This window comes from Artibeus jamaicensis, unplaced genomic scaffold, assembly GCF_021234435.1.
Source record: "Artibeus jamaicensis isolate MK-2021 breed Jamaican fruit bat unplaced genomic scaffold, CSHL_Jam_final contig_1410, whole genome shotgun sequence".
NCBI classification, from domain to species: Eukaryota; Metazoa; Chordata; class Mammalia; order Chiroptera; family Phyllostomidae; genus Artibeus; species Artibeus jamaicensis.
Window position 1 is genome coordinate 2,536,121 of NW_026521281.1, and position 12,081 is coordinate 2,548,201.

The 12,081-nt window shown below is 37.4% G+C and overlaps 1 protein-coding gene across 1 annotated transcript in view; it reads left to right on the forward strand.

Annotated features, from left to right (window-relative positions):
* Window positions 1–12,081, forward strand: part of FAAH2 (fatty acid amide hydrolase 2) — a gene marked incomplete at its 3' end in the record, with an annotated part of 51,052 nt that overhangs the window by 23,715 nt on the left and 15,256 nt on the right. The window contains exon 5 of the mRNA XM_037153677.2: window positions 7,029–7,238. Within this exon, the coding sequence (XP_037009572.2) occupies window positions 7,029–7,238 (210 nt within the window). The remainder of the gene's footprint in view (window positions 1–7,028; window positions 7,239–12,081) is intronic.

Here is a 12,081-nt window from a genome sequence, read left to right on the forward strand (position 1 = left end):
AACAAACCTAAACCAAGCCGAAGGAAAGCAAACAATAATTATTACAGTGGAAAACACTGAGCTAGGAACTGTGAAAACAATAGGTAAAATTGATGAAACCAAAAATTGGTTTGAAATGATCAAAAAATTAACAAGATTTTTAGCTACAGAAACTGAGGGGTGAGAGAGAGAATGTAAGGGTATAGGAGGGATAAATGGTGATGAATGGAGTCTTCACTTGGGGTGGTGGACACACAACACAGTATACATATGATGTGTTGTAGAATTGTGCACCTGAAACCTATATAATTTTGTTAACCAGTGTCACCCCAAACAATTAATGAAAAGGAAAAAAGATCATGAAAAATGTGTAATGAGTACCGTTTTTAATCATATTAAGAGAACTATAAATTAATAGCAATAACTTTGTAAACACATTAAACAACATACATGAAATGGAAAGATTCCTAGAGAGACAAAGTCAAATTGATTCAAGGAGAAAGTAAAATATGAACAGACATGGCAAGTAGAAAGACTTTAAAATTTACACAAAGAAAAGCCCAGGCCCAGATCATTCAACTAGAAAATTCTATTGAATATTTAATGAAGAAATAAGCAAATACCAAAAAACTCTTTTAGAAATTAAAGGAGGACTTTCAGTATTATGTTAAATAACTTTGGTCTTAACCAGAACAATCAGGCAAGAGAAATAAATAAAAGGCATTGAAATTGAGAATGAAGAAGTAAAATTGTCACTTTTTTCAGACAACATGATTCTTTACATAGAAAATCTTAAAGATTCCACCAAAATATATTAGAGACAATAAACAAATATAGCAAATTTGCAGGATGCAAAATCAGTGTACAAAAATCCACTGCATTCGTATATACTAACAATGAAATTTTATAAAAAGAAATAGAGAGCCCTGGCTGGTGTAGCTTAGTGGATTGAGCACAGGCCTGTGAACCAGACAATCACGGTTCAATTCCAAGTCAGGGCACATGCCTGGGTTGCAAGCTGGTTCCCTGCAGGCCAGTTCTCAGCAGGAGGCACACGAAAGGCAACCATACATTGATGTTTCTCCCTCTCTCCTTCCCTTCCCCTCTAAAGATAAATAAATAAATAATCTTTAAAAAAAGAAATAGAAAAAAATAATGTTATGCAACTGTAACAAAAAAAAAAACAAAATACTTAGGAATAAACTTAACAAAGAATGTGAAGGACCTATAAACTGAAAAATGCAAAATATTATTAAAAGAAATTGAAGACACGCCCTGGCTGGTGTGGCCCAGTGGACTGAGCACAGGACTGTGAAGCAAAGGGTTGCCAGTTTGATTCCCAGTCAGGGCACATGCCTGGGTTGCGGGCCAGTTCCCAGCAGGGGACGCATAAGAGGCAACCACACACTGATGTTTCTCTCCCACTCTTTCTCCTTCCCTTCCCCTCTCTCTATAAATAAATAAAATGTTAAAAAAAAAAAAGAAATCGAAGACACAAAGAAATGGGAAGATAATCTATGTGCATGGACTAGAAGAATCAACATAGTTAAAATGGCCATGTTACCCAAAGCTATATATAGATTTAGTGCAATCTCCAGCAAAATTCTAATGGGAGATTTTAAAGAAATAGAACCAAAAAATCATTAGATTTGTATAGAATTGTAAAAGACACCCTAGTTTATTAATGTATCTTTTTAAAGTATTCCTGGATCCAATTTGCTAATATTTTGTTAAGGATCTTAGCATCTATGTTTATCACAGATGTTGACCTATAATGTTCCTTCTCTGTAGTGTCTTTATCCAGTTTTGAAATTAAGGTAATGCTAGCCTCATAAAAATAGCATGGAAGTCTTCTACCTTCTTGAATTTTTTGGACTATTTTGAAGGGTATAGGTGTTAGTTCTTCTTTGACTGTTTTGTAGAATTCACCCATGAAGCCATGTGGTCCAGGACTTTTGTTTTCTGGAAGTTTTATTATTATTATTATTTCTATAATTTCATTAGTTGTTACTGGTCTATTCAGGTTTTCTGATTCTTCCTGATTTCTGGTATTTCTATCGTTACTTCTTTTATTTATGATTTTATTTATCGGGGTCCTCATTCTTTCTTTTTTCTTGATGAGTCTGGGTAAAGGTTCATCAATCTTGTTTATCTTTTCAAAGAACCAGCTCTTTAATTGATCTTTTGTATTTTAAGTGTCTATATCATTTATTTCACTCAAATCTTTACTATTTCGTTTCTTCTATTCACTTTGGGCTTTGTTTCTTGTTCTTTTTCTAATTCCTTCGTCTACAAGGTTATATTGTTTATTTAAGATTTTTCTTTTTTCTTGATGTAAGCCTGTAATGCTATGAATTTCTCTTTTAGGGCTGTGTTTGTTTGCTGTGACACATAGATTTGGGGTTATGTTCTCATTTTCATTTGGTTCAAGGTATCTTGGTTTCTTCTTTGATATGATTAACACACTTAGTGTTTAGTAACATGTTGTTTTGCCTCCATGTCCTTGTGTGTTTTTAAGTGATTTTCTTGTGATTGAATTCTAGTTTCATAGCATTATGGTCAGAGAAGAAGCTTGATATAATTTCAGTCATCTTAAATTTATTGAAACTTGCTTTGTGTCTTAATATGTGGTCTGTCCCAGAAATTGTTCCAAGTGCATTTAAGAAGAATGTATATTATGCTGCTTTGGAATGAAATACTGTGGATATAACAATTAAAGTCATCTAATCTATTGTTTAAAGACTCTGTTTCCTTGTTGATTTTCATCTGAAAGATATATTCATTGATGTCAATGGGGTGTTAAAGTCCTCTATGACTGTTTTACTGTTGTTCTCTCTCTTTATGTCCTTCAAGATTTGCTGTATATATTTAAATGCTCCTATGTAGGGTACATTTAATGTTTACAAGGCTTTTATCCTCTTGTTAGAGTGCTCTCTTTATCATTATGTAGTATTCTTCTTTGTCCCTTATTATAGCCTTTGTTTTAAAGTCCATTTTGTCTGATATAAGTATTGTTACCCTAGCTTTTTTTATTTCAATTTGAATGAAATATCTTTTTCCATCCCTTTATTTTATTCTGTGTATATATTTTGTTCTGAAGTGGGTCCCTTATAGACAGCATGTATATGGGTCTTGTTTTCTTATCCATTCTACTACCTGATGTCTTTTGATTGGAACATTTAAGCTATTTACATTTAAAGTGGTTATTGACAGGTAGGTATTTATTGCCATTTTATTGTCTTAACTATTTCCCTTTGGTGGTCCTCTTCCTTCTTCTCTTTTTCCTGCTCCTTCAAGAAGATCCTTTAACATTTCTTATAATACAGGTTTCATGGTAATTGACTCCATTAGTTGTTTGTGGTCTGGGAAGCTCTTTATTTATCCTTCATTATTAAATTATTGCCTTGATGGTTAAGTAGTGTTGCTTTACATCACTTTGAGTATTTCATGCCAACCCTTTTTGGCCTCAAATGTTTCTGTTGAGAAATCAGTTGGAAGTCTTATAAGACTTCTCTTGTAGGTAACTGTCTTTCTCTTAGTGCTTTTAAAATTCTCTTTGTCTTTAGCCTTTGCCATTGTAATTATGATGTGTCTTGGTGTGGGCCATGGGTTCATCTTTTTTATGACTGAACTTCCTGGACTTGTGTGTCTCTTTCTTTCACTAGGTTAGGGAAGTTTTAAGTAATTATTTCTTCAAATAGGTTCTGTATCCCTTGCTCTCTCTCTCTTCTTGTGGTACCCCTGTGATGTGGGTGTTGTTATGCTTCACATTGTCCTAGATATCCCTTAAACTAGCCTCATTTTTTGAATCCTTTTTTCTTTTTGCTGATCTAATTGTATGTTTCTGCTACTTTGTCTCCAAAATCATTGTTTTTATCCCCTGCTTCATCTTACTTCCTGTTTATCCCTTCTAGTATGTTCTTTATTTCAGCTATTGTATTCATTTCTGACTGCTGTTTTTATGGTTTCTATATCCGTTTTCATGCTTTTGAAGTTTTCACTAAGGTCATTGAATATCCTTATAACCATTTTTTAAAACTCTATGTCTGATAAATTGCTTGTTTATATTTCATTTAGCTCTTTTTCTTGAGATTCTCCTTTTCTTTCATTTGGAGCATGTTTGTCTCCCCATTTTGGCTGCCTCTTTGTGTTTCTTTCTATATATTAGGTACACCTGTCCCTCAGTCTTGGTTGGATAGTCTTATGTCATTGGTTTTCTGTGGGACCCTGTGATATAGTCTCCTGATCACCTGATTTGGGTGCTCCAAGAATGTCCCTAGTATGGGTTATGCAAGCCCTCCTGTTTTAATTGAGTCTTGATTTCTATTGGCCTATTTGTACATGGAGTCAACCCTCAAGCTGGCTGACTGTGGGGATCAACCCCAACCACAGCATATGGGCTGCTGTTCAGGTGCTGACCACATGAAGTGAAATTTGTCTCAGAAGTTCTAGTGCCTGTCAAGATCTTTTGGATATTACTCGTAAAGTTAATTGGATCCTGCTCTTTTGTTGTCTAAAGCTGGTAACTGGATATGCTGGTTCTGGGGCCTCTTGGCAGGGAACTCTGGTTCAGCTCAATATCAGACCCTGTCTGTGACTGGCCCTGGGTAACCTGTTCAGTTATTAAAAGGATTCCACCATTTTGCTGCCTGTGCTGGGCCTGTGTGTGCATTGGAAGGACCAAGCTGTGCACCAAAGCCAGCTTCCAGCAGCACTGAGCTCTAAGGCAGGTTAGCAAAAGGCCCAAGACACTCCGAGATACAACTCTGCCTGCCTCTCTCTGCTGGCGGCCTATTTGTTTCAGTCACTGAAGGACCTTCTGGAGGTAATTGAGTTGTATGAGGTAGGTTGTCAGGGAGTCACTAGGTAGGAGTTAGTGGTGTTGACCACACTGATGCAGGTTCAAATTTGATGCCAGTGCTGGATCTGAGGCCACTCAGCAAAATTCCCAGAGTACACCAAGGCTACCCGCCACCCTCCAGGTGCCTGTAGAACTTTGTGGCATGATGAGGTCTTGGTGTCATCAGGGTGAGACCAACAGAGTTAGGACCAATCAAAACCAAGATTTGGCTGAATGCAGGGAGTGTTCTATACCAGTTGATCAGGCATGATATAAAGGGATCCTGTCCTAGAGTAACACAATTCAGTCTCAGATTCTACCAGGACTTTCTTGAGAGCCTGAGCTCAGCATGGCAGGGCCACCAGGGCATTGGAGGATGGGGCTAGTGGATCTTCCATGAGGGATAGGCAGCATCAGGCTTGTGAGAAGGTTGGGGGACTGTACCTCACCCCAGGGTCATACAATTCAGTCTGTCCTGGGTTTTTCCTAGAACTCCTGGAAAGACCACACTTGGCACATAGGTGCCAATTACAGCAATTGGGAGGGTGGGGCCACCTGGAGCCCAGAGTGTGGGGCTAATAAATCATTATGATGGAGAGGTGCTAGTCAGGCTCATGGAAAGGTGGAGAAATGGTCCCTGCTCCAGAGCCCACAACTCAGTTGCTGATACCCACTAAGTTGGCCCAGACCTATACACCCTGGGCCCTGGAACTTGACTCATCCAAAGGGCATGAATTACACAGGGTTGGATGCCAGGAAGTCTGGTGGGTGGTACTATTACATTATCCCAGGGTGATGGCATAAGGAGGGGATAGCTCCACTTAAGAAAGACAGTGTCTACAGTGTGGAACGAGGACTCAGCACAGGGATCCAGGTATCTATCACTTGAGCTCTCTCCCCAGAGCCATAAACCACCTCTGTCTTCACACAGCTCCAGTCCTCTATTCCCTCTCTGACAGAGCTCAGGGTGAGTGACTGCAAACAAGATCCTGCACACTGAGATTTCAAGAGGGCACCTGTGTCTCCACCAGACTTCCCTCTATTCCTGGTGGGCCTAATCTCCATTGACTTTTGCAGCCATATATTATGTAGGCGTCTCCTTCCAGTGGTGGTGCTGTGGGCTGGGTAGCTCCAGGTTGGATAGCTCTCCTTAAGGGGAACCTCTGCAGCTTAGATATCCCTCCAGAATTTCAGCTGCCACCCATGGAAGCAGGACCAGACCTTTTAGCATCTCTGCCCTTCTAGCCCGTCCCAATGTGGCTTCTTCTGTAAATCCTTATTTATAAAACTTCTGTTCAACTAGTCTTCATTTGGTTATTCAGATTGATCTATATTTTAGTTGAAATTCCAGTTTGGTTCTGGGAGGAAGAGGTGAGTGTAATTTGTACTTACTCTGCCACCATCTTGGATAACTTCTGGTTATTTTATATTGGTGTTTTTGGCTTTCTATTGTAGCACTATTGCATTCTTTATATATATTTTGCACATTCATTTTTTATATTTATGGCATAAATAACTTCTCTTATTTTGTTGCTTGTATTTTACTTTGTTTATGACTTCTTTTGTTGAACAAAACAATGTAATGTTTTGAGTGCATAAATCTTATATTTTATAATTTCTACTTTTATGTTCTGTTTACAAAATATCTCTCAAATTTGAGGTAACAAAAATATTTAGATATATTTTATTTTTGTTTATGGTATGTATTTTTTCATATTAAAACCAGTTTTCTAGCACATTTACAAGGTCATTTTTTCCTTTCTAGTCTAAATAGTACTTTTATACCAAGTTATCATATATGTGTCTCTATCCTTTTCTAGCTGCTCTCTTGTTTTCTCTATGACTTTGATTCTCTTTTTTCTTCTTTAAGATGTGTTAATGAATGTACCTAACAGTTAGGGTTGTTGTGTGGTATATGTTCACATACTTTACATTCAATATCTCACTTATTCCTAGAAAACTGAGAATCAGAAAAGTTAAGTGAATTTCCCAAAATTTGCAGAATTTGTAAGCTACATACAGATATGTGATTTGAACTTACTTCTGATTCCAAAGCCTGTGCACTTCCCAACAAGTCATACTACCTATGAGTACCAAGCAAATCACCCAAAATAGCTGGGTTGGTTCACTGAAGGTATGAAGTAAAAAAAAAAATGTTCTTATTTTAACTTAATAACATTTTAACTCCCTTTTCTTGTGGACTTCACAGGAATGCCTAATTCTTCTGGCCTTGTGAGCCGTCGTAATGCCATTTCCAAAACAGATGCCACAGTAGTGGCATTCCTGAAGAAAGCTGGTGCCATTCCTCTTGGCGTAACCAACTGTAGTGAGCTGTGCATGTGGTATGAATCCAGTAACAAGATCTATGGCCGGTCCAATAACCCGTATGATTTACGGCATATTGTAGGTGGAAGCTCTGGTAAGTTTAACATTTCAATTAGTGAGTCACTGTGAGGAGGGTATACAGATACTATTGCAAAAACCTCTGGGAAAGTCATAATTAGGTGTTTATTGTAAAGGCAATTGTAAAATTTGTCATAGATTGGAGAAGAGCATAGTACTACACTTGATTTCAGCCAAAACTCCAAGAAGCAATGGAGAAGAGCACTATAGACAATGGATATTCATCCTCTTGGTCCCTGTGTGTTTGTGTACGTGCAAAGAGAGAGATAATAAGGAAAGGGAGGGAGGGAGAGAGAATGTGAGTTAGTGAAGCTGGTTTAGCTTCAAACCTATATCTTCTTGAAACAAAGGTGATAAAATAATGTAAGGACACTGAGTTCTGATAACTATGCTGTGTACCAGAAACCGCTAATGCAGGGCTATAACAGATATAGTTATGGAAATCTCTTCTAATGAGGTGGTATTTATGATGCCAAAGGATCAGTTGTTGTAGGGGTAGTGGGTCAGGCAGAAAACATTCTAATTAGAAAATACAGAAAATGCAAAAGCCTGAGGTGGGAACATGCTTAGTGTGTTGAGTGAACTGAAAGAAATCCAGCATAGTAAGACAGAAAGGAGTTAGAGAAGAAATTTAAAAGTTTTGTCTAGATCAGATAATGTAGAGGAGCAAAAGCTGAAGCAAATAGAAAAACTACATCTACTTGAGTTGTCTAGGAGAAAAATTACAGGGGTTTTTAACTGAACAGCACCATCAATCACCTGGATATATTTTATTTCTATAGAAATTGTTTTCTACGAACAGCAGAATGCATATTATTCTGAAGCTCACATGAAACATTTACCAAATAAACTACATTCTAGGCTATAAAGCTATAGAGCATAACCTAGAATTTAGTTTATTTGGTAAATGTTTCATGTGAGCTTGAAACATTTCTAGCCGTTTTAGAAGAATAGAAATCACATAAAAGTATGCTCTCAGGCAACAACAAAATTAAACTAGAAATCAATTAGAAAAAGATATTTGGAAAAACTGCAAATATTGGGGATTAAATAATATAATTCTAAAAATAAATTGATTAAATAAGAGATAAATGAAAATGAAAATGCAACTCAATCAAAATTTGTGGGGGAGTGATGCCAGCAAGATGGCAGATTAGTTATTTCCAAGACATCACTTCTTAATAAAAACATTAAAAAATAACTAGAAACTGGCTAATATAATTTTATAGAAGCTCTGGAAAACAGTCAAAGGTCTGTAGCTACAAAGTAAATGCACAGTCAAGAAAAATCCACATTCAGAATAATCAGATATTTCACAGTAATTTTACTTACCCCTGGCCCACTCCCTCACTGGCATTGTGGTCAAGAGGAAGCAACCACTCAATTCCACATTTCCTCTCTATAAATATAGGGGACACAGCAGAACTGATTAGAAATGTTCTAACCTATGTGGAGGCTTCCTGAATAACTACCCTCATTTTTCTCTAACTCTGAGCTCAGGTGGGAAACTGAAGCATAGCTTGGAACTCAGAATGGGAAAAACTACAGGAAAGAGCAGGCACTGCTCATGAAAGCTGTAGGATTACTACAGACCTACCGATCCCTAAGCCAAGAGATAATGGGTACAGATATATAATACAACATCTAAAAATTCAAGAATAAGCTAGCATGAGACCATTTGGGAAATTATAGTATTTGAAGGGACTTATATATTTAGGGAAATTGGTAAAGAGATCACATTTACATATGTACAGAGGCAAGACTCATTCTCAGAAAAGACCTGATATATACCTTCACCCTAGGATGATACAAGGCTCAGAACACGTCTTGCTTATTAAAGAAGGATTTCCTCAGAATGGAGACAGCCTACAAAAACTAGAAGTGGATGCTTTCTCAAATGCCTAAATTTAAACAAAAATCATGAGGAATACAAAGTAACAGGAAAGCATGGACTCATTCAAAGGAACAAAATGAGATGATATAAGCTGTCAGTGAAGAAACACAGGCATTAGAATTACTATACAAAACTTTAAAGGAGCTATCAAGTATGTTATAATGCTAAAGCAAAACAGAAAAGAACTAAATGAAACCAGGAAAATAATATATGAGCAAAATAATAAAAAAAGAGAGAAATTCTTAAAAAGAAACAAAAGTAATTCTGGCCCTGGCTGGTGTGGCTCAGTGGATTGAGCACTGGCCTGCAAACTGAAAGTTCGCTGGTTCAGGTCCCAGTTTGGAATGCAAACATGCCTGGATTGCTGGCCAGGTCCCTGGTTGGGGTCAATATGTCTCTTGCACACTGATGTTTCTCACCTTCAGTTTTTCCATCCCTTCCCATCTCTCTAAAAATAAATAAATAAAACCTTTTTAAAAAGTAATTCTGGAGCTGAAAAATATACTTAATCTAAAAAATTATCAGAGGGGTTCAACAGCATCTTGAAAAGTCAGATGACAGAATCAGTGAATTTGAAGACTTGTTATTTGAAATTATCTAGTCTGAGGAGCAAAAAGAAAAGAATAAAGGAAAGTGAACAGAGCCTAAGAACAGTATGGGATACCAGTAAAAAGATCAACTTATGAATTATGGGGTTCCTTAAAAGGGAAATTTTATTTGAAGAAATATTGGCCTCAAACATCCAACATTTGAGGAAAGACACAAATCTACAAACTCAAAATAAAACTGCTATAAAAGAAAAAAATGACAGTGGAGGGCGCCGCCATTTCCCTGCTCTGACCCCACCTCCACATACAGCGTCATAACCCAGCGACTCTGAGCGGCCCGGCCCAGGTGAACCACCTAAGGCACTGCTCCTCCGCACCCAGCTGTGAGAAGCGGCAGAGGAGGTCGCCATTTCCCCGCTTGGGCCACGCCCCCACATACAGCGTCACAACCCAGCGACCTGGGAATCCAAGGCACCACTTCTTAAAGGGCCCGAACAGACCAAGAATGGCGCAGGAGGATCTCAGAGCCCCAGAAATAAACCTAGCGATGAAGAAATAGCAAATCTCACAGACGCACAGTTTAAAACATTGGTTATCAAGATCCTCACAGAACTGGTTGATTAGACGGACAAATTAGACAAATATATGAAGGCGAAACTAATTGAAATGAATGGAATTGCACAGGACACCAATAGCAATGAAAAGGAAACTGGGACTCAAATCAATGGAGTGGACCAGAAGAAAGCAAATAATGGCCAAACAGAAAAGAGTCAAGAAGCAAGAATTCAAAGAAATGAGGAGAGTCTTAGGAACTTCCAGGACATCTTTAAATGCTCCAACATCCGAATTATAGGGGGTACCAGAAGGGGGAAAGGCACAGCCACCAGTGGAAAACTTATTTGAACAAATAATAAAGGAGAATTTCCCCCAATCTGGAAAAGGAAATAGACTTCCAGGAAATCCAGGGAAGCTCAGAGAGTACCAAAGAAGTTGGACCCAAGAAGGAACACACCAAGGCACATCGTAATTACATTAGCCAAGATAAAAATGAAGGAGAGAATCCTAGAAGCAGCAAGAGCTAAGGGGACAGTCACCTACAAAGGAGTCCCCATCAGACTGTCAGCGGATTTCTCAAAAGAGACCTTACAGGCAAGAAGGGGCTGGAAAGAGGTATTCCAAGTCATGAAATCTAAAGACCTACAACCAAGATTGCTCTATCCAGCAAAACTTTCATTTAAAATGGAAGGACAGATAAGGTGCTTCTCAGATAAGATCAAATTCAAGGAGTTCATCATTACCAAGCCCTTATTATATGAAATGTTAAAGGGACTTATCTAAGAAAAAAGAAGTTAAAGAAACATGAACAGTGAAAGGACAACAAACTCACAGTTATTAACAACCACACCTAAAACGAAAGCAAACTAAAAGGACAGCTAGATCAGGAGTGGAAACATAGAAATGAAGATCTCAAGGAGGGTTAGCAACAGGGGAGTGGGAGGAGGAGAAGGGGGGAGAAGGTACAGAAAATAAGTAGCATAGACAGTAGATAGAAAATAGATGGGGGGCAAGAATAGCATGGGAAATATAGAATCTAAAGGACTTGAGACACATGGTCATAAACTAAAGGGGGGGTGATGGTGGGGATGGGGGTAGGGTGGAGGGGAATAAAGGGGGAATAGAACAACTGTAACAGCATAATCAATAAAAAAATTAAAAAAAAGAATTAAATAAAACAAAGGAAAACAGTAAAAAAAAAAAATGAGGTCCAAATAGGATATGTCTATGTAGAATCACACAGAGTCACAGAATTGAAACCTTGAAAGACAAAGACGATGAGAAAATCTTAAAGTGGCATTAGATTTCTCAGCAGAAACCTTGGAGGCAAGACGACTGTGGGATGATACATTAAAACTGTTGAATGAAAATAATTGTCAACTATTTTATATCCAAAAAAGAGAGAAACTGTGCTTTAGAAATGAGGGAGACATTAAGAGATGAGAAGACAAACAAAAAGTGAGAGGCAGTTCTTTCTGTCACCAGATATGCTCTAAAAGAAATGAGAGTCCTTCAGGTTATAATGAAAGGAAACTAGAGAGTAACTCAAAAGTGTATGAATATAAACATCTCTAGTAAAGGTAAATACATGAGCAAATATAATGACTAATATTAGTGTAATTTTGGTTTGAAAATCAACTTTTTATTTTATACAGTATTTAAAAGACACATGCATAAAATAATTCTAAATCAATGTTAGTAGGTAAACAATAGAGATGGAATCAGTTACATAAAGTGGAAAAGAGGGAGCTACATGAAAGTGTAGTTTTATTTTTTTAATTTTATTTATTTTTTACAATACAATTTTATAATGTAATTTTTCAACTCTTCTTTTTTAATTGTTGTTCAAATATAGTTGTCTC